Here is a 23366-nt window from a genome sequence, read left to right as displayed (position 1 = left end):
AATTGTGGAAGTGTCTCCCCTAAGCAAAGCTCTTTATGTTTTGGGGAATTATTATCATGTGCTCAGCTCAGGCCATCTAGAATGTTGAGTACTGATTATGGACTATTACAGCTCTTTGAAATTTTATTAAAATAATAAGCTCATTGCCAGCTAAAGGTATGTAATTATATACTTGAAAATAACTATCATTTAGGCTGTACAGTAAAAAGCACCATGTAGCCTCTATAAATTCCCACTTGTACTGTTCAAAAATGACCCCCTTCTCAATTATTCTGATAAACTCATGCAGACTAGGAGTTAACTTTGGATTGTAGGGCTGTATCTAGTGGAGAAGCATTTATTCAATTGAAGGCACCATTATAGTCAGTATCTGCTAAATAATGTAGACATGAAGACCCTTTGAGCTGTGAGTTTTCCCTTTTAAAGAGAGGGATTGATTTATGCAGTTTGTAACTGGCTAGTGTAGCGTTTAGGGAAAAAAAGCATGAATTTGATTGGTTTGTTCACATCAGTATCTCAAATCCAGCTTTTCTATTTATTTCTTTATTTGGCTTTTTTGGGTACCCAGACCCACGCCCCCAAATACAATTAAATCACATGAACTGTAGTTTACCCATCACAGAGCCACAATTCCCAGCGTGTTTAACAAACTATCCAGGATTCTTTTGAGGGAAGACATGTGCTTTAAATGCATGGTGTGTTTGCAGCCTAAGACTCTAGACTGGGTTTGCTCAACATGATGCCCAGGGTCAATCAGAAGGGGGGCGAGGAGGGCCATTTAAGCTCAAATGCATGGGCGTAGCCAGGGGGGGCAGCTGCCCCCCTAAATTAAATAAAACAGTAGAAATTCTTAACTAACTGACCAATCACATCAGTTCCACTCTCCCAACAAAAGTGCTGCCCCCCCCCAAAAAAATTCCTGGCTACGCCCATGCAAAGTGTATCTCAAATTTAACACATGTTTTTAAGCACATGGCATCAAATTGTGAAACACTCTTCATGTTGGAGATGCAAATTCAAGCAAGCAAGAGATGTGATTTGGTAAAATACATTATCTTTTTTGGTAACAGATGCATATTTTGCCATTCGCTCAATGTTAAAAGTGACACTGAATGGCATCGAGATTTTTCCTCAATAATTAGTGCATTTGCGCATAAAAAGGCTTGAGAAGCATTTGTTAAATTGAGCATTTATTAAACCCCCTGCTAAAAAAAACAACACTTGACATCTCTACTTATTTGCCTGATTTGGAAGCTGTGGACTTCGCTGCTGTTGCTTAAGGGGGGTGCCCAGGCATGAAAGAGAAAAGGATGAGGGACAGCCTTCCTAAGTTTGTCTATTTTTCTTGTTGTGCCTGTACTCTCCTAGGATAGGGCCCACAAAGGGGAGCTACTCTTTTCTTGTGTAACTTTATTATGCTATTGGACAAAAGGGTCTTTTGTGGCTGTATATTAACATATTGGAATAAATACCTAATATATTTGGACCTAATGGTGTGGATACTGCTTGGATCTAGTGTTTGACCCATCTACCTATGTGGCACCACCATGGTGCCACATTTCTTGGATACGGGGCAAATATTGACCCACCTAGAAATTTCTAGTAAAAGATGGCAGCCTGGTTCCCATGACACCAAAACATAGGAATTGTGGCATTTATTTGTCTCTGTGTGTGCAAAGTTTAGCAGTGCTTTTTTTCTAGAAAAAAACAGGTGTCAGGACTCACTGCCCAAAAATGGTCAGAGGAGGAACAGCCAAGTGGACAAAAGAGAGCACTCTGCACATGCTCATGGAAGGAGGCAGCAGGGCTCCTCCCCAAAGCCGGGCAGGCAGGAGGCAAGGATGCTCTGAGAGGGTTGGAGTGCCCTCCCAACCCTTAGTGGGAGAGGAAGGGATTGTGGTGCTGTGGAGGGAGGCAAGCAGAGCAGGGAAGCCTTGGGCAAAAATGAGGTTCGTACCCCCTCAAAAAAAGCACTGAAGTTTAGTATTATTATTTCATTTTATAATGTATGTAAAAAAAAAAAAAACAAAGAGAACAATAACAGCAGATAAAAATGAAAAGATGAAAAGCAAAACTATAAAATAGGCACAAAGAATGAGTACGTGCATGAGTTAAAAAAAGCAAAGTCCAATTAAATACTATAAATTTTATCAGATTGTCAAAGATAGTTCCAGATTTGCCAGGCTTGTGATGGGGGTTGTTGTGAAAATGATGGTTCCACTGTTTATGTCATAAAAAATTGCCAACTCAAAAAAAAAGTGTCTGGAGGTTCTAGACCAGGGGTCAGCAAACTTTTTCAGCAGGGGGCCAGTCCACTGTCCCTCAGACCTTGTGGGGGACCGTACTATATTTTGAAAAAAAGGAACCAATTCCTATGCCCCACAAATAACCAAGAGATGCATTTTAAATAAAAGGACACATTCTACTCATGTAAAAACACGCTGATTCTCGGGCTGTCCGCGGGCCACATTTAGAAGGCAATTGGGCCGCATCCGGCCCCTGGGCCTTAGTTTGAGGACCCCTGTGTGTGATTTTCTCCATTATTACTGTACTTTTCCGTGTATAAGACTAGGTTTTTGTTTTTTTTTTACTTTAAAATAAGGTTAAAAATCAGGGAGTGTCTTACAGTGCATATGGCCATTTTCTAAACTTGGAGTCCTCAAAAGTAGGGTGGGTCATACATGGAAATATACGGTAATTCCAGACTGAGTGGTACCAAGTATACAGTGTAAGATTGTGGGCCATTTCCCATTGAGTTACAATTACTATTCATGTGGCCAAGATCATACTGTATATAAAACCAAGTTTTTTGCAATATATTTACATTAAATTATCAAAAATATTAAGTAACGGTAATTTTGGACTTCAGACAGTAATTTCTTTAGTAATATTTATCATTTCTCTCCAAATTAAATTCCAAAAATCTTGCACCAAGTGACATTCCCACCATAAATGATAGTAACCGTGTTGGTCTGCCATAGTCCAAACAAAATAAAATAAAAAATTCCTTCCAGTAGCACCTTAGAGACCAACTAAGTTTGTTCTTGGTATGAGCTTTCGTGTGCATGCACACTTCTTCAGATATTTTATTTTGTTTTGACTATGGCAGACCAACACGGTTACCTACCTGTAACTGGAACTATGGAAGGCACCACATTGAGCCGCATGAAATGGAAGTCCATCAAGGTATCTAAAGAAGTGTGCATGCACACGAAAATTCATACCAAGAACAAACTTAGTTGGTCTCTAAGGTGCTACTGGATGGAATTTTTTTATTTTATTTTGTTTTGATAGTAGGAAATACTTTAGGATAAAACTGTCTAAAAGGAAAAAAAGAAAAATGATTGTTTTAATCATGCATTTTCTGTTTTGTTTTGTTTTTTAATTCTATTTTTATGCTGTGAACTGCCCTGGGATCTACGGATGAAGTGTGGTATACAAAATTAATAAAATGTAAAAATGTAACTCATCATCTGCAGCCATTGCCCATGCTTGCTAAGATGGGAGGATTCCATTTTTGAATTAGCTAGGCAAGTTGCCATCTAAGTATGGTCATTAGTATAACAAAGGACACTTCTTTTCCTCCTTCTTGTTTATGTTTGTATTTAGATTCTTTTTTTTCCTTTCATGAAAAGATATTGGATATCTGATATTAAGCTTTGTATATTTTCTTTCTAACCTTAATAAACTTTATTGGGAAAAGCATAACAAAGGACATCGCGCTGTAACACAGTGCAAATAGGTGGACCCGCTCCCTCACCTGGCTAGTAGTATGAAAGACAAAAGCCAGAGTGTGTGTTATTTCAATGCCCTCTTTGGTTCTTTTTTTTTTTGGCTGGTTAGTGCTGATGACAGCTTAGTGCCTGCTTGGGCAGCAGAGCTAGGACCTCCACTGAAGAGAGCCTCTCCAACAATCAACATTTAGGTGGATAGGTTAGAATTGCAGCCTGAAAAACACAACATTGAAATAAGATAATAGTAAAGGCACAACCATTTAAATATGCATAGAACACAACTATTAAAATTAGTAGCACTTCAGTAACTTATGTGAGGGTCACGTTCCGAGGATCATTCCTAAAGCCAAAATCATGTATAGTCAAAACCCACTGAGTTGTAGTCAAGATGCTGATGAAATTCTAATGAATACATTTTCTTTTTGTTAAAAAAAATAGCAAATTGCTGCAGAAATGTGGAGAGCTAACAGAACTGCAATTGATAGATCTGCCCATCGCTATCTCGGAAATCAGGCTACAAACCAAAACCCATATAGGAAGGTAAGTTCCACTGAATTCAACAGGATTTACTCGGAGTAGATATGGCTTAAGTTTGCTGCTGTAGACACAGTTCCATGAGAAAATATTTCAAGATTGTGCCTTGGATGGCAGTCTTAATCTTGTTAGCTGCTTTTGGAACATCATTTGGTGTTGAAGGTATGAGATACAAATCTGAGAAATGTGATAGTGTAGATATCTGAGTAGATATTGATAGAACTATCAGAGCTGGCCCATCCATGAGGCAGTGAGGCAACTTCCTCAGGAGGTAGGATCCACAGAGGCAACAGATCCTGGGGTAGATCTTTATTCCCCCTTGTTCCTGATGTAGATCTAAACTCACACCTTCTTCCTTGGAATGGAGCCATTCTGTGGTTCGCTTCATGCATCAAAATTTTAGGCTGGCCCTGGAGGCTGTGTTAATTAGCCATTATGAAGTGTACAGAAGTTACCACAACTTGATGTTGCTGTCAACAGCAGTGGTGTTCCAGATCAGCTACTCTTGAGAGCACCAGTGCCTGTCTTTAAATCTGATTTATTTATTCACCAAAAAACAGCTTTTCAAGCCATGGTTGAAAAGTGCATCACAACTATTGTAAACTATGTTACAGCAACTTTTGTCACATTTTAGATCCTTTTGAGATGTAATGGCAGTTCAGAATTTCGTAGTTCATTTCAGTTACGTGTGTACAGTCTAATGAAACAGTGAGGTCTTTTTAGCAAGCAAACCTAACAGGCCGGTGTTTGGTGTTCTATGCTTGTGGTGACTTCAAATCTTGACCAGAGAAGCAGGAATCAGTATCCTCTGCGTTTTGGACCCTCAGGTGTTGTGTTTGTCTGAACGCTTGACACACGGGCAGCGCCGCCTACTACCTCAGCTCCCGCCCCTCCCGTTTTCCAGGTCTTTCTCCCGTCTGTCAGAATCCCGGTGAATAACTCTTCAATCCCAAACGCCGCCGTTCCCCGAACCGGCCAGCCCTCCCTCCGTCCCTTGGCCAAGCTGGTTCATCAAGAGAATCGCCACGGACGCTCCTCCTCTTCGTTATCCCACATACACGGCCGCCCTCCACTCTCCCGCCTTCCAAGCGGGGGCTGTTCCTTAGATCAGGCTCTGCCCCCCCCGGGGGGGATTGAGAGGCGGGGGCACAGAGACTGTCCCGGCCAGCGCTGATCTCGAGCTCCGATTGGCCGCTGTCTACGCTGACGTCACGATCATGATGAGAATTAATGATCGGAGGCGCTGATTTCATTGTGTGACGCCGGGACCGACCCAGCCGAAACCGGCTGAATTCGGAGCCCTGGGCCCCCCCGGACCAGCCCCGCCTGCCCCACAGAGCACGGTGGGTTCGGCGTCAGGGGATCGGGCGCAGGGAGGGGGAGGGGCGCGATCGGCGCGCGGACCCTGAGGGGGGCAGAGTGAGCAAGATCGTGGGGAGGGGGAGAAGGGCGGCGGTGGGAGGACTTGACGGGTGGCCTCTTCGCCGGCCTGTGGGGGCTGCGATCGAGGAAGACGCTCCCCCCCCTCCCCCGCGCTATCACTTCTTGGTTGAAGGCTTTGAGGTGAGGGGGGAGGAGCCGGGGAATCGAGAGCGAGGGAGGGTAGGAAAGGAGGGGGGGGGAGAAACCTCCCGAGCCTCGGCTTCAACCTGGAGCTCGCGGACCATAACTCGGGAGCGCATGCGCACCTGAGCATTCGGTTTATATGCGGCAGGAGACGCCAGCGTGATCAGCCCCTTGCTCGAACTCGGAGGCGCGTACGAGAGGCGTGTGCGCATGCCCTTGTGCGGAGAGCGAGGCGGGGTTGAGAAGATGAAGACGTGCCAGCGGTAGCCCAGCGTTTTCGAAAGCAGTGGCTTGGGCAGGGCTGGTGTAGCTAGTGAAGGGCAGCATTGCTCAGGCTTGAGCACGCCGCTTGCTGTTGGGGGTTTGCGCCGCACGTTCGTCGCACCGCGGACATTCTAGGTTTTCCTATCCCCGCAGCCTCCTTCCTCAAAAATGAACAAAGTACGCATGCGTAGTGGCAGGTTTAGCGGCTAAAACTACGAATTACTGTACAAAAGTTGCACAAGGGGTAGACAGAGAAGCAAAGTTTGTGCAAGTTGTAGAGAAAAGGAGTAGGCGTTTGTGCCTGCTTGGCTTGCCTGTGCGTCTGCCTGGTAAAAAGTCGAACCTGGTGTGTAATTGGTGGTGGTGTGCCTCCTGTAACGCTAGTCAAACTTTTTTGTTGGTAAGAATGCGAGTTTTCATCTTCACTAATATGTATATGTGTTTTGAAAATTACAACTTAGGGGGGAGAGTACAGGACAATAGTTGAGTTTGGCAAGTGTTGGCAATAAAGAAAAGAATAGTGAGGAGACGCTAATGGTTTGTCTGTGAACAGAGGCAAGTTTTCTTACCATGTGTGTTGGGCTTTTCCTGAAGTAAATGTTCCTGAAGGCAAATGTAATGTATTTGCTTCATAATGTGGTATATTTGTGATATTTGTGGTGGTGAGGTGGTATCAGTTATCAGTTGTGATACTGAGACAGGTGCATCTTAGGGCTGATGTGATAAATGCATAGGAATCTTCTTTATGCAGTGTCTAAGGGAGCATATTGTTGCTTGTCTGGAAAAAACCAATGTGGTATGTTATTAGCAGTGGCGTAGGAAGGGGGCAAAGGGGGCAGGGCGCCCCATATTCCACCCTGGAGGGGGTGACACTCTGGGCGCCCCCCCGGCGCGACACCCAAGCCAACCCTGCGGGCGCCCGGTAAAAAACCACGCTCGGTGGTGGGGCTCGGAAACCTGCTCGGCACGCGCTTTGCTATTTCCGGCTGGGGCGGAGACAAGCAGGTTAGCCATCGGTGCGCGCTTTGCTGCTTGGGATGCGAGCCGAGGAGAGCTACAGGCCAAGCCCTGCTCCTCCCCTCTGCCCGCAGCCTGAGCGGGAAGGAACGAAGCAAAGCGCTGCGGGCGGAGGAGAGGGGCGGGCTTCTCTTGGGCCGCTGACGCCCCTCCCTGGCTTGCCTCTGCCCGCAGCCCAAGCAGCAAAGCGCGCGCTGACAGCTAACCTGCTTGGTGCGCGCTTTGCTATTTCTGGCTTGAGTGGAGGCGAGCCATGGAGGGGTGTCAGCAGCCCAAGAGAAGCCTGGCCCTCCCCTCCGCCCGCAGCCCGAGCGGGAAGGAACGCGCTTTGCTGCTTGGGTTGTGGGCGGAAGGAACAAAGCAAAGCGCTGAGCGGGTGCCCGTTCTTTACTTCATTTCTTCCCGCTCAGCCTGCGGGTGGAGGGGAGGGGTGGGCTTCTCTTGGGCCGCTGTTGCCCCTCCCTGGCTTGCCTCTGTTCCATAGCACGCATGCGCAGCATCGCTACGCATGCGTTGAACATAATGAGTGCCCCTGGTTATGAGTGCCTACATTGCATTCACCATCTGTGTTGGCTTTTGGTCTTCAGTAGCATCAGCATAACAGTAATAGAAAGCACCCAGTTTTATTATTTATTTATCGTATTTATAGCTTACCTTTTTTTCCAGAAGAAAAAGCAATTTGGTTCCAGAAATTCATTCCGATAGTGCAGAGAAAATATAAACTGATAGAATTCTACAGGATGGGGCATTATTGGGTGACAACAGTCCAAATCCAGTGATCTCCAGACGGTGGAGATGTCAGATGGCTAGGCATTTTCACTTGGTTTCAAGGGGTCGAAAGCCAGGAGCAAAATGCCCCCGGCTAATTTTCAATACTGCTCCCCACTCCTTTCATCCTCACAACAACCCTGTGAAGTAGGTTAGGTAGGAAGACTGTCCCAAGGTCACCCAGTGAACTTCAATATAGAGTGGGGATTTCAGTCGTGGTCTCCCTAGTCCAACATTTAACCACCAGACTCTGTTTTTGTTTTTGTCCCATGTAAATTGCAAGTGGATATTCAATTTCCTAATTAAACCAGAACTTCAGATATGGAAGGACTTCTGAATGACCATACCTGTATTATTGGTGTTAAGGTTAAGAAAATCCCTCATCATTGTTCATGCAAGGTCGCCTACCTGCAGTGTTTTCATGATGTCATCTATTGTCAGCTATCTACCTTCATCAACATTCCAGCTGCCACATTCTGTACCAGCTATAGCTTTTGGACCAAGCCCAAGGGTAGCCTCAGCCTCTGGGTTAACCATGACTCTGGCTTAGCCATGCTGACTGGTGCTGATGAGAAACTGATGAGTCAAAACACCTTGAGGTCCATTGGTTAGTCACCACTTGATTCTAAGCTGTGTGCATTTAAAAAACATGACGGTCTCCAATGAATCCTGGGCACTATAGTGTCTGAAAGGTGCTAGGAGTTCTAGTTGTGAGTGGTAAACTACAGTTCCCAGGATTATTTGGTCATGCACTTTAAATGTGTGGTGCGTATTTAGGTGATGTAGCAACCAGCTTTTCTGAAAAAGCACACACTAATCTGAGGATCTGCAACAAGCACATCTTTGCAAATGACAATGGCCCCTTTTCAGCATAGTAGCCATACAAATAGCTATTGCTGATGTCCTTCTTTGAGCCTCAGAATAATTTGTGGACTAGCATCCACTGATGAATTATATCTTGCATCACATATTTGAGAGATAAGCCAACTAGCATTCTTCTGGGGCCTTTATTTTTGCTATTGATTTTTCCCTGCATTACTTTGTTCTCTGGCTGTAGTTGGAAGTCTCTTTAATGAGTGTCCACTTCACATGCAGTTAGACTTTTCATTCAAACCTGATGCATTTCTCTATGGGGGGAAAATGGAGCCAACAAGTGCTTCCAGTATCCAGGTTGATGGTACCAATGGGTTGATAAAGGCTTCTAAAAAGGAACTTGCCATTCTTTGGGGCTTACAAGTATAGGTTTTGCTAACCCATTAATTACTAGAAAATGTACATGTTACCATGGAGGTAACTACGAAGATGGCAGCAACCACACTGCTTAAAGTTACTTGTGCTGTAGGCCTAAGTACCATTGAAACAAATGAGATTTACTCTGGTGAATATTTGATTAGACTTTGTTTGCTGGTCCCTCTGCCTTTTCCAAGTTTTGGAGCTATGTCTAACCTTGGTATGAAAAGTGTAGCACAGTTGCTTTTAACTCATTTCTATAGCCAACATTACTTATGCTATCAGGTTAAATCTAAGCTGTTGTATATGTTGTTAAATCTAACACATGATAAAGTATTGTCTCAAGTTAGAATGATGTACCCATTTATTTGGAAATAAACCTGTTGAAGGCCTTTAGTTCAGTGGTAGAGCACAGGATTCACCTGCAAAATGTCCAAGGTTCAATCCCTCAAAAAGTTGGAGTTCTTGATGAATAGATGCAGGAAATAATGGAGTAACAAAAACTCAGGCCATAGTAATGGTTTGATTAATTTCAGTTTTACAAGTCTTTTGTAAATTTATTTCTTAGTATTTGTGTGTCAAGTGAAAACAAAGCACCAGGACAAGGCCCTGTTTCAGAAATTCTTCCTTCAGCTAATTAAGTATTGAAGTCTTAAGGTCTACGTGTACCAAGGTCTACATGTTGTTTTCACTTGACACACAAATACTAAGAAATAAATTTACAAAAGACTTGTAAAACTGAAATTAAACCATTACTGTGGCCTGAGTTCTTGTTACTCCATTATTTCCTGCAAGGTTCAATCCCTGGCATCTGCATGGTGTGGGGAACATTTGGTCCTACACATGTTGCTGAGTGACTCCACCCATCTGGCCAGTGACCAGAGATGTTGGGAGTTGTTGTTCAGTAGCATCTGGAAGGACAGAGGTTCCCCACACCTGAAGTAGGAGGTGGTAAGAAGCAAAAACTTTGGAGAGTTGCTGCCAGACAGAGTACACAGTGCTAGGGATGACAGAATCCTGATTCCTATATTTCTGTGTAGGAAAGTGAGTAGACCTGTTAAGAATGTTTTAGTTTTAGATCTATGCTCTTACTACAGGATAGGAGCTGTCATAGTGTGTGTGAGGAGAGAGTTTATGGTTAAATATGTGGTAGTTTTTCCTCTTTGGTATTTTATTTATTTGCATTTGAGCCACATATAAATGATTTGTCAGAAATAATAATTCACATAGCAATCTTTTTTTAAAAAATAATATTTATTAAGTTTTCCATTTTAATAATCCAATAAAACCACATTAAAACATTCCAAATTACAATATAATCAAAAAAGCCAAATATAAATGCCAAATTATATATCTTTGGGTGACTTCCCATGCTCTGAATATCACGAAGTGCTGATCATCTAAATATCACATTCAACTTTTGCCTTCATAATTCTGTATGAAATATTTCCCCCTGTTGTTATCCACACTCCAGCAATTTCAGTTTCAGTTTCTGCTCACAGGAGCCGTAATATGCCACATCCCAAACAAAGAGACGCCATTAGCCCTGGGCAGACACCTGAAATTCCCCTCTGTAATCTTGCTCCATCTCCCAACATGCTGGTACCTCTGCAGAAACAAAATAACTCCAGTCCAGAATTCTTTCCATCTTCCGCTGAGGGTAGCTGCCAGAATCTTCACCCAGTCAGTATTATATTTAAACCACAATGGCAGCAAAATGCTCTTTCAGGCCCGCTTGTGTATTTCAAACAGTTGCCCTTTGGGGGAGGTTTACCAGGTAAAACTGCAAGTACAAATATATCAAAAGAGAATAATAAGGACTCACCTCCCCCTGGGGCTATACAATTAATCCATCAGTTAATTTAACAAGCGGGTCGGTCCTTTGTGCTGTTATTCTTGCTCCTGAGCGATGCTACTTTTGTTTTCTACTCGTAGGGATAATTTTAACTGTGTCACAGTCCACCATTAATCCTGGGAAGATACCTAGAATTCTCCTCTTTGGTCTCCTTCCAGCTGCTGAGATGGTGCTTCTGTGCTAACTCAGTAACTCCAATCAGGAGTTCCTTTCATCTTTGCCTTAATTGTCATTTCCAGAATCATAGTCAAAATTTCACAAAGTCCATTTCGTGGTTAAGCTTAGCGTCCACTCACGTATTTCAAACAGTTGTCCTTTAGTTACGATGAAAGTCTTTTCTCCAGATCGAATCCTTCTCAGTGGCTGGTTAAATTAGAAAATTATTTTATCTCCACTAGTTCAGAGCATGGCTGTTAATTAAGTCCGAATTTTTATCTTAAGAAACTGGTGTCCTCTGCTCATGGCGCCGGCTTTGAAGAGATGCCGAGATGTGTGGTGCATTTCACCCAGCGCCCCCTACCCCCTACATTCCTTCAGGGTGGGCAGCAGGTATCAGATGATCTGCGGATGGGCTGCTCCCCCCGCCCCTGGGTGGGGAGGCTTTGGGAGGACAAGTACTCCCGTATTATCCTTGTTATCCGCAAGAAAGGGCTCCACTGCTACGGGCACAGCCGTTCGCCATGGCAGCCAAACAGGAAGTCCAATAATTCACTTAGCAATCTTATTTCCTAACACATAGTAGCCTTCATATACTCTTCTGTGTTTGTATAGATTAGCACTAGTAGAGCAGATGTGGTTGTTGGAGTAAATGTTGTCATCCATGGACCAGAAGGTTTGGGCAATATTTCGTTTTTAGCTCAACATTCCTATATATCAATATATCACAATGTCTGAAATGAGAATGGAACTATGTAGAGGTGAACAGAGCAATGTCCTGGCAACTGCTACTAATTAGGAGTCTAAAACTGATAATTTTTTACTTACCTTTAACATACTGTTACAACTGTTACTTTACAGTATAGATAAAATTAGAGGTGTAGAAGTACAGCAAGAAGCAGTTAGAAACTCAGGTATATATCTTTCATACAAGATACTCTTTCCATTTGAGTATCCATTTCAGGGCCCAGAACAGACTCTTCCTACAGGAACTTCACATGGCTTTATCTACTTTTCTTTAGCTGGATTATATACATTAAGTTCAGCAACCTTAATAAGCTCCATGCTTTTTCAAAGCCATTATTTTTACTGTTTGGGTAACTCATTCTTGCATTTATATGACCATAAAATGTGATCTGTATATCAGTTCTACTTGTGCTGTAAGTTGTTATACAGGCTTTGTAATATATGCATCACTTAAGTAGAAACTTTGGGTTTAGCTTTTTCTGTGTTTGCTTAAATTTGCACCAAAATAATAGTTTCTGGGGAAGCTCTTTTACCGGTAGTTTTTCCTGCACTTTGTTACATTTATGTGGGATTCCCAAGCAGTCACCCATCCAGATACTGTGCAGAACAGAACTGCTCGGCTTCAGAAATGGCATGTTTTTAGTCACTTTCAGGTGTTGGGGAGGGAAAAATCAGTTTAGGGATCAGGATACCTCCACAGTGCTACTTCATAACTAGGCAAGTCCATGTGGCTGAAGAGAAGGCTGAAACATTTGAGAAGGGTCCTTATGCGTCTGGTCCTGGGCTCTGAGGGCAACATTTTTTGCCCTTCCACATACATAGATATGTATAGAAAGGCTCTAGCTCAGTGATAAACCACATGCTCTGCATGCAAAATGTCCCAGGTTCAATCCCTGGCATCTCCAGGTAGATCTAGAAAAGCCCCCTCTCTGAAGCACCCGTGGGCCACTGCTGTCCAGAGTTGTTCCTGGTGTAGCATAATGTGGCTTTGTACATTCTCATATACTTACAGGTTCAGTGATAGCAAGCCAGCTATATCATATCAGATAAGCTGTGGCTCTTTCATTGAAGTATATTACAGAGATCCCTTGCTGCAATGTCTGCAAGATAGAACAAATCTCTCCCCTGTTCCTACTCTGCGCAATCAAGTATGCCCCAGATTGCAAGTAATTTCTTTTTTTCCAATAGAACTCAGTGGAAGCTATTAAGAACCAAGATCGCCTCAGCTTCATAGCCTTGTTTGGTGTCCCACTTCTTGGACATTCTTGAATGTGGCTGAGAGACAGAATCCATTCCTGAATGCCTACAAACATGATTCTATCAACAACCCTCCTAGTTATTTTAAAAATGTGGCAGCTCTCTGATTCTTGTATGTATTAAGATTTTTGTATGATTAAGAAAACTGATAGCAGATAAACCAGAATATAATAGAGCTCAGTCCACTGTAGTTTTCTACTTGCTTGGATAAGTGTGCACCTGCTTCAAAAAATAATAATAATCTGCAAGTCTTAAATTATTCCAATTTTCATAGTATCTTCTTTTATTTTTAGATGAATCTGCGTTCTGTATTTACTGCAGAACAACAAAGGATATTGCAGCGTTATTATGAAAATGGAATGACAAATCAGAGTAAAAATTGCTTTCAGCTCATATTACAGTGTGCACGAGAAACTAAGCTGGACTTCAGTGTAGTCAGGGTAAGTACTCAGGTCTTCCATGATAAAATTTGCATAAGTTTATCAACTGCACTTGTTTTGCTTCTTTATCTGCAGGGGACATGGAGCTATTAAGAAACCAAAAGCTTCCTTCCCCAATATAACTTGTGCTTTGTCGTCCGTCCCCCCCCCCAATATGACAGCTCTTTATAGACTTTCCTGTTGTTTGAGATAGTGCTATGAAGTGCTTTCATCTTGTCCAAACAACGTAAGTCTCTTTAGTATCTGAAGTTAGGGCTTTTGTTGAAATTCTGGCTTTTGTACATGTTTGAAAATTTGCTTTCATCTTTTTAACTTGGATGTTTGATTATTATTATTTCAAACAAGATTGTGTGAAGTATGTAATGGACACTTCACACATTACATTGGGGTGCAGTTACATTGATGCTTTGTAGATTAATGCCTACAAATTAAGTGTAACAAATATGCCTTTGTAAGCACCTGTATCATACAGCTATGCTTGTTAGGAGATCATTATTGGCTACAGTTCCCTGTTGAGTGTATGCTTGGTGGCAAGCTTGGCTTTGCCTCCTCCTAATGGGTGCCTTGGTAGAAAGATGGTATATAAATGCAGTAAATAAAATAAATAAAGGCTCTGAAACAGTGTGAAATGAATCTGAAACAGTAGTTTAATTGCATTAGTTTGCACTACATTAGTAAAATGTTGTGGTTTAATTTAGTTTCTGCTAAAACGGAAGTGGGTGGGCAATTAAGTTCATTCTATGGTAAGACAACAAAACCTTTCCCCCACTTTCTTAACTGATGAGGAAGACACTGGGAACATTTTAGTTATTTTATGAAATTCTTGATCTTATCTGGACATTAGGAAGATTCCTGTTGCTCTTACAATTTGTGATAATCTAATTTAAAAATTTCTTTTGAGTTGACCTCATTTGTTCTTATGAGTGGTTGGGTAAATGCTAAGTCCTTGTAGTTCTAGGTGAGGACAGTATCAGGAAAGTACCAACTGCCTTGGAATATTTTTTTTCCAGCCGCGTACATTGTAGTGCATTGTTCAGGGGTCTTGCTTGGAACTATTATGTATCTATTATGCTGAAGAAATGATAGAATATACTCTGATAGCAGGACCAGAGACCCCAACAGTTCAATAGCAGAAGTTTGATCTTCAGAAATGGGTAGATGGGGGTCTTTGCAGCATGGTTGTAAACATTAGGAGGTGGTGATGTGTACACATCAAGCTGCTATTAAAGGTACAGCCACAGAGGACAGTTTAAAGGTTTGCTGCTTAGTGTCCAGAAATATTAGAGTTTAGTATTGATCCTTCCTCCTCCTTGAAGAAGGAAAAGATAAAGAGACAGAAAGTTATGGTGGAAAGGGCCTGGGTGTGGGGAGACGGATCTTGCACTTGGTGGCTTGTTTATGGGCAGGGGCATGTGGTATATAAACAATAGCTGGAAAACTGCAAGTGGTAGTTAATAGTAAAGGTAGAAGTCACTCATGTGTCTCATTCATTCACTTTTTTAGTCTTTGTACTGTGATACTCTGGACTGAGTGAAATGAATTTGAGTTGGATCCTTTGCTGATGAACCCTTTTGTGTTTGCAGACCTGGGTTGGCAACAAAAGAAGGAAGATGAGCAGCAAGAATGTTGTGGATTCTGGAGGCACCCCATCAGGGACTGTTGCCAGCACGTCGAACATGCCTCCAGGAACGAGTGTCCGAAGCCTAGCCAACCTTGCTTCCCCCCAAACCCAACAGGCATCTTGGTCATCCTCCAACAACGATGTCATGGTAACTGGTGTATACACCCCAGCCAGATCTTCTCACAGGCTGGTGTCCACTAAGCAGTCCAATGTATCGGTGAGTGATCTGCATAAAAATTCTCTTCAAAGGCCACAAACAAAAAGTGAACCTGATTTTCAGCGGCAGCAGATTGCAGTGGCACAGCAAGCCCCCCACTGTAAAAATGCTTCTCTGTTCCTGGGCGAAAAGACTATTATCCTTTCAAGGCAAACAAGTGTGTTAAATTCAGCAAATTCTATTTATGACCATGCTAAGAAAAGCTATGGTGGTTCTTCAGTTCAGACTGCAGAGTTGGTTTTACCTCAGAAGCCCATGTTGTGCCACAGACAAAGCAAAGTGGAACAGATGGGATGTCAAAGGTTACAAAAACCGGAGCATCCAATCCTTGCCTCACATGTGCCATCTGGGCAAAGGGCCAGCATTAGAGATCCTTCCTGCAGCACGCATAATGTGGAAATTCGAGAGGTTTTTTCCTTGGCTGTAACCGATCAACCACAGAGAATCCTGGGAGGAAATGCTCAGAAGCCATCATCCTCTTCTTCTGTAGATGGCAGTTATTTGTCCATTGCCATGGAAACTGGGGATGTCGACGATGAGTATGCTAGAGAGGAAGAATTGGCATCAATGGGTGCCCAGATACAGAATAACCCCCAGCTAAGGGGCACATCCCTCATGGTGGAGAACCCAGGCACAGGTCTGCCAGGGTCAGGCAGAAGTGTTGGCTGCAGTTCACACTTGGTTAATTCCAGGGACTTGCACAACAGTACCCCATATCATAACAGAGACTACCGCTTGCCTCCACGTACCTCCTTGCATACTATGTCCAGCACACTATATAGCAGTTCTTATCCATCAAGAAGTAATCTGTCTTCTCATTCTGCAGCTTCCAATCAACGAAGGCTGTCTCAAAACCAAAATAATTACCAGGTAATTGGAGTTCCTCCTACGTTTTAAAGCTTGTGCTTTGATATCGTCTTCTGTTTTGTTAATGTGGTTGTAAACTGGAAGTTCAAGCAAGTTAACTTCTGTGCAGTGAATTGCAGCTGCTTTATGCATTTCTTGCCAAGAAAACATCTTGAATCATTATGCATTATATTCCATGATTTTGAACACCTTTTCCTCTGCACCAATACATGAAGCTTCAGAGTCTTGCTGTATAGTGGAGCCAAAAGTGTGATGGTCATAAGGTTTTTTAAAGTGCCTCTTGCTCCTGGTGCGAATCACACCTGCCTTTTGTTTCCTTTTCATTGCTACTTTGGCCTAAAGCCTCTTTCCATGAATGGTAAAGGTAACTCCAATGTGCCTTTGCTGAGTCTGTCTCATCATTCCTGCTCTCTTCATTTGCCTTGAAAGAGGTATCATGCCTGGACTTTTCACTCATATTCAGTGTTCAAAACTCCCATTGTTCTAGGTGGATTTTGCGACACAGAATTTCATTAGCCCAACCAGTTTCTGAGCTCTGTGCGCAGTACTGTGCTGAAGATTTTAGACTGCAGAGTGAAAATGCTTTTAAATGTTTTAAAATAGTTTTTAATCTGTGGCGTTTTAAATGTTGGGTTTGTGGGTTTTTTGCTCTGTTGGAGTGGGATAAATGTTTAGTTGGGGCTGGGGATTAGTTTAATTTTAGTATAAATGTAACATTTAAAAAATTGGTTTCTACTGTTTTATTCTTCATGGATCACTGCCTTGTCGTGGCGAAGGGGCTTGAATAACTCAGGGAAGCTATGAGCTAAGCTGTGCAGGGCCACCCAAGATGGACAGGTCATATTGGAGAGTTTTGACTAAACATAATTCACCTGGAGAAGGAACTGGCAAGCTGCTCCAGTATCCCTGCCAAGAAAACTCCATGGACAAAGCCATATAAAAGTTATGACGCTGGAAGATGAGCCCCTCAGGTCAGAAGGCATCCAACATGCTACTGAGGATGAGCAGAGGACAAGTACAAGTAGATTCAGAGCTGACGAAGTGGCTGGGCCAAAGCCGAAAGGAGCTGGCTGTGGCTCAGATCATTTATAGCAAAATTCCAGATTAAACTGAAGAAAGTAGGAAAAACCACTGGGTCAGTAAGATACAATCTAAATCAAATCCCTTATGAATACACAGTGGAAGTGAGGAACAGGTTTAAGGATTTAGATTTGGTGGACAGAGTGCCTGAAGAGCCATGGATGGAGGCTCGTAATATTATACAGGAGGCTGCAACGAAAACCATCCCAATGAAAAAGAAATGCAAGAAAGCAAAGTGGCTGTCCAGTGAGGCCTTACAAATAGCGGGGGAGAGAAGGCAAGCAAAATGCGAGGGAGATCGTAAAAGATACAGGAAACTGAATGTAGATTTCCAAAAAATAGCAAGGAGAGACAAGAGGGCCTTCTTAAACGAGAAATGCAAAGAAATAGAGGAAAACAACAGAATGGAGGGAAACCAAGATGTAACAGAGTGGCTGCAAGGAATCATAAAACCCACTGACAAATACCCCTTCCTTTTGGTCCATGTGGGAACCAATGACATTGCAAGCCATAGCCTCCAGAAGATCAAAAGTGATTATGAGGCTCTGGGCAGGAAGTTGAAGCAATTAAATGCACAAATTGTCATCTCATCTGTCCTCCCAGTTGAATGCCGTGGCCCAGGGAGAGAGAGAAAAATAGGGGAAGTGAACACCTGGCTTCGCAAATGGTGCCAGCAGGAACGGTTTGGATTCTTAGATCACGGTCTGAAGTTTCTTGAAGATGGACTGCTGGCAGGTGATGGGCTGCACCTCACAAAGGTTGGGAGGAATGTTTTCGCCAACAATCTCAAAAACCTCATCAGGAGGGCTTTAAACTGACTTATGTGGGGGAGGGTGACAGTGGTCCTGAAGGAAGGAGTCTATCAAGTGCTGAAGATGATCATCCAAATGTCAAGGACCAAATGGAGCAAACAGCATGCAGACCTAGTGGTGGGAATAAAAAATCCTTAAATAAGAGACTAGGGGGAATTATCAGTGGTCTTCAATGTCTGTATACTAATGCACAGAGCATGGGAAATAAACAAGATGAACTTGAGCTCTTGGTACAGCAAACTAAATACGACATAATAGGCATCACTGAAACCTGGTGGGATGAGTCTCATGATTGGAATGTAGTAATAGAGGGATACAATCTATTTCAAAGAAATAGACCAAACAGGAAAGGAGGAGGAGTGGCGTTATATGTCAGGGATGTGTATACCTGTGAAGAGATCCAGGATTTAAAACTTCAAAGCCAAACAGAGTATCTGGGTCAAAATTAAGGGAGAGAAAAATAACAATGATCTCATTGTGGGAGTTTACTACAGATCCCCAAGCCAAACTGAGGACACAGATGATGCTTTCCTGGAACAGATGACCAAGCATTCAAAAGGAAGTGAGATAGTAGTAATGGGGGATTTCAACTATCCTGATATTTGTTGGATGTCAAACTCAGCCAAGAGCACAAGGTCTAACAGATTCCTCACTGGCCTTGCAGACAATTTCATTGTCCAGAAAGTGGGAGAAGCAACAAGAGGATCAGCCATTTTAGATCTGGTCTTAACCAATAGTGATGACTTGGTAAGTGGGGTAGAAGTGGCAGGATCATTAGGTGGGAGTGATCATGCTCTTCTGGAGTTTATTATACAGCGGAATAGAGCAACCAAGCATACTAAGACTCAAATTCTAGACTTTAAGAAAGCCGACCTCAGAAAATTTAGGGAAATGCTGGGTGTGATCCCATGGTCAGTAATACTAAAAGGGAAGGGAGTTCATGATGGATGGGAGTTTGTTAAAAGGGAGATATTAAAAGCACAACTTCAAGCAGTACCAATGAGACGAAAACATGGAAGGTGCCTAAAGAAGCCAGGGTGGCTATCTAAAGAACTTTTAACTGATTTAAGATTTAAAAGGGATATGTACAAAAAAAATGGAAAAAGGGGGAAATCACCAGAGAGGAATTCAAACAGATAGCCAGCACGTGTAGAGACAAAGTCAGAAAAGCTAAAGCACAGAATGAACTCAGGCTTGCTAGAGAGGTTAAAAGCAACAAAAAGGGCATTTATGGGTATGTCCGTAGCAAAAGGAAGAACAATGAAACAGTGGGGTCACTTAGAGGAGAAGATGGTGAAATGCGAACAGGAGATAGAGAAAGGGCAGAACTCCTCAATGCCTTCTTTGCCTCGGACTTCTCCAAAAAAGAAAACAATGCCCAACCTGAAGAATATGGAGCAGATGATTCAGCAGGGGAAACACAGCCCAGAATAAGTAAGGAGGCAATACAAGAATACTTGGCTAGTTTAGATGTATTAAAGTCTCCAGGGCCAGATGAACTACATCCAAGAGTATTAAAAGAACTGGCAGAGGTGATTTCAGAACCACTGGCAGTAATCTTTGAGAATTCCTGGACAACAGGCGAAGTGACAGCAGACTGGAGGAGGGCAAATGTTGTCCCTATTTTCAAAAAGGGAAAAAGAGAAGACCCAAACAATTACCGCCCAGTCAGCCTGACATCAATACCAGGAAAGATTCTAGAGCAGATCATTAAGCAAACGGTCTGTGAGCACCTAGAAAGGAACGCTGTGATCACTAAAAGTCAGCATGGGTTTCTGAAAAATAAGTCATGTCAGACCAATCTGATCTCATTTTTTGACAGAATTACAAGCCTGGTAGATGAAGGGAATGCTGTGGATGTAGCCTATCTTGATTTCAGCAAGGCCTTTGACAAGGTGCCCCATGATGTTCTTGTAAAGAAGCTGGTAAAATGTGGGCTGGACAAGGCTACCATTCAGTGGATTTGTAACTGGCTGACTGACCGAACACAAAGGGTACTCATTAACGGCTCAACTTCATCCTGGAGAGAAGTGACTAGTGGGGTGCCACAGGGTTCTGTCTTGGGCCCAGTCTTATTCAACATCTTTGTCAATGACTTGGATGATGGGCTTGAGAGCATCCTGATCAAGTTTGCAGATGACACCAAATTGGGAGGGGTGGCTAATACCCCTGAGGACAGGATCACAATTCAAAATGACCTTAACAGATTAGAGAACTGGGCCAAAGCAAACAAGATGAATTTTAACAGGGATAAATGTAAAGTACTACACTTGGGCAAAAAAAAAAAATGAAAGGCACAAATACAGGATGGGTGACACCTGGCTTGAGAGCAGTACGTGTGAAAAGGATCTAGGAGTCTTGGTAGACCATAAACTTGACATGAGTCAACAGTGTGATGCAGCAGCTAAAAAGCCAATGCAATTCTGGGCTGCATCAATAGGAGTATAGCATCTAGATCAAGGGAAGTAATAGTACCACTGTATTCCGCTCTGGTCAGACCTCACCTGGAATACTGTGTCCAGTTCTGGGCACCACAGTTCAAGAAGGATACTGACAAGCTGGAACGTGTCCAGAGGAGGGCAACCAAAATGGTCAAAGGCCTGGAAACAATGCCTTATGAGGAACGGCTTAGGGAGCTGGGTATGTTTAGCCTGGAGAAGAGAAGGTTAAGGGGTGATATGATAGCCATGTTCAAATATATCAAAGGATGTCATATAGAGGAGGGTGAAAGGTTGTTTTCTGCTGCTCCAGAGAAACGGACACGGAGCAATGGATTCAAACTACAAGAAAGAAGATTCCACCTAAACATTAGGAAGAACTTCCTGACAGTAAGAGCTGTCCGACAGTGGAATTTGCTGCCAAGTAGTGTGGTGGAGTCTCCTTCTTTGGAGGTCTTTAAGCAGAGGCTTGACAGCCATCTGTCAGGAATGCTTTGATGGTGTTTCCTGCTTGGCAGGGGGTTGGACTGGATGGCCCTTGTGGTCTCTTCCAACTCTATGATTCTATGTTCAAGAAAATTGGAGATATGAAAGAAACATTTTGTACAAAGATTACATTACTGTATATTCTGGCGTATAAGACTACTTTTTAATCCAGGAAAATCTTCTAAAAAGTCGGGGGTTGTCTTATACGCCGGGTGGAGAATCTGCGGTTCAGTATATCTCAAACTCTATATTTTAACTGGAAAAGTTGGGGGTCGTCTTATACGCCCAGTCGTCTTATACACCGGAAAATACGGTGATTAAGGACAAAAGTGGGAAGGACCTAACAGAAGCAGAAGATATCAAGAAGAGGTAGCAAGAATACATAGAGGAATTATACCAGAAAGATATGGAGGTCTCGTACACCCCAGGTAGTGTGGTTGCTGACCTTGAGCCAGACCTGGAGAGCAAAGTCAAATGGGCCCAGCACTGCTAATGTGGACTTACTCCAAGGTGAAAGACCTCTGGGAAAAGATTTATAATGAGATCAAAAAAGTGTTTAAAAACACGTTTATTAAAAAAACAACACCAGAAGCCTTTTTACTTCGAATTGTAGGAGATGAATTGCCCAGGAAAGACCTAACATTCTTTTTGTATGCCACAACCACTGCAAGACTACTATTAGCAAAGAACTGGAAGAGTCAAGAAATACCAACGATAGACGAATGGCAGATGAAAATGATGGACTTTATGGAACTTGCTGAGCTGACTGGGAGACTCCATGACCAGGATGAGAAGGAGATGATTGAAGAGGATTGGAAGAAATTTAAAGTTTATTTAAATAAGCATTGTAGTATATAGTGTTAGCTTTAGGAGTTACTTATAGGTTTCTGTTCTTTTAATGATTTGGGTTAAGGTAAATTAGGGATAAAGTTTATATTGGTTAAGAGGTTAATTAATGAAACTGCTAGATAATGTTAAGTTAAGGAAATTCAGTAGGGGAGACCGGGGAAGTCACTCTATAATGTAAAGAATGTTAAAAGAACGGAAGAGGATTTTTATGTTTTCTTATCTCTTTTTAATTTTTTATGTTTTTTGTATGTTTTTTTCTTTTTTCTTAATGTTATTGTGGTGTTCTTACAAAATGAATAAAAATCATTAAAAAAAATAGAAAGCACTGCTAATAACAAGGCCAGTGGAAGTGATGATATTCCAGCTGAACTATTTAAATTTTTTAAAAATGATGCTGTTAATATCTATATGAAGCCGCTGTGAGAGATTATCAGGGGGTTTGGGCTGGGCGTTCATCAATATGCAGATGACACCCAGCTCTACCTCTCTTTCAAATTGGAACCAGTGAAGGTGGTGAAGATCCTGTGTGAGTGCCTGGAGGCGGTTGGAGGATCGATGGCGGTTAATAGATTGAGGCTGAATCCTGACAAGACAGAAGTACTGTTTTGTGGGGACAGGAGGCAGGTGAGTGTGGGGGACTCCCTGGTCCTGAAGGACCAGGTGTGCAGTCTGGAAGTCATTTTGGACTTATAGTCCATGGAGGCTCAGGTCAAATCTGTGTCCAGGGCAACTGTCTACCAGCTCCATCTTGTACGCAGGCTGAGACCCTACCTGCCCGCAGACTGTCTCACCAGAGTGATACATGCTCTAGTTATCTCCTGCTTGGATTACTGCAATGTGCTCTGCATGGGGCTACCTTTGAAGGTGACTCGGAAACTACAGTTAATCCAGAATGTGGCAGCTAGACTGGTCATTGGGAGTGGCCGCCGAGACCATATACTCGGGTCCTGAAAGACCTACATTGGCTCCCAGTACATTCAGAGCACAATTCAGAGTGTTAGTGCTGACCTTTAAAGCCCTAAATGGTCTCAGCCCAGTATACCTGAAGGAGCGTCTCCACCCCCGTTGTTCAGCCCAGACACTGAGGTCCAACTCTGAGGGTTCCCTCACTGCAAGAAGTGAGGTTACAGAGAAACAGGCACAGGGCCTTCTCAGTAGTGGTGCCCACCCTGTGAAACACCCTCCCATCAGATGTCAAAGAAATAAACAACTACTGTATCAGACTGTTAGAAGACATCTGAAGGCAGCCCTGTTTAGGAAGTTTTTAATGTTTAATGTTTTATCATGTTTTTAATATTATGTTGGGAGCTGCCCAGAGTGGCTGGGGAAGCTCAGCCAGATGGGCAGGGTATAAATAAATTATTATTATTATTATTATTATTATTATTATTATTATTATTATTATTATTATATTTAGTAGTGGATGGT

General features: G+C 42.7%; 1 protein-coding gene across 5 annotated transcripts in view; it reads left to right on the top strand.

Moving 5' to 3' along the window:
- Window positions 1–5320: 5320 nt before the first annotated feature.
- The window catches only part of HDX (highly divergent homeobox), a 46577-nt gene continuing 28531 nt past the window's right edge, over window positions 5321–23366 (top strand). Inside the window, exons 1-3 of one of the 5 annotated variants that reach the window (XM_033138363.1) lie at window positions 5323–5611; window positions 13422–13568; window positions 15152–16276. In XM_033138363.1, the coding sequence (XP_032994254.1) occupies window positions 13422–13568; window positions 15152–16276 (1272 nt within the window). In that variant the 5' untranslated portion in view covers window positions 5323–5611. Of the gene's footprint in view, window positions 5612–6448; window positions 6499–13421; window positions 13569–15151; window positions 16277–23366 lie in introns of those variants that run through there. The other 4 variants (XM_033138361.1, XM_033138365.1, XM_033138362.1 and 1 more) reach the window with 4 other exon arrangements.

Source organism: Lacerta agilis, chromosome Z, assembly GCF_009819535.1.
Source record: "Lacerta agilis isolate rLacAgi1 chromosome Z, rLacAgi1.pri, whole genome shotgun sequence".
NCBI lineage: Eukaryota > Metazoa > Chordata > Lepidosauria > Squamata > Lacertidae > Lacerta > Lacerta agilis.
This window is presented reverse-complemented; position numbering and strand designations above follow the sequence as displayed.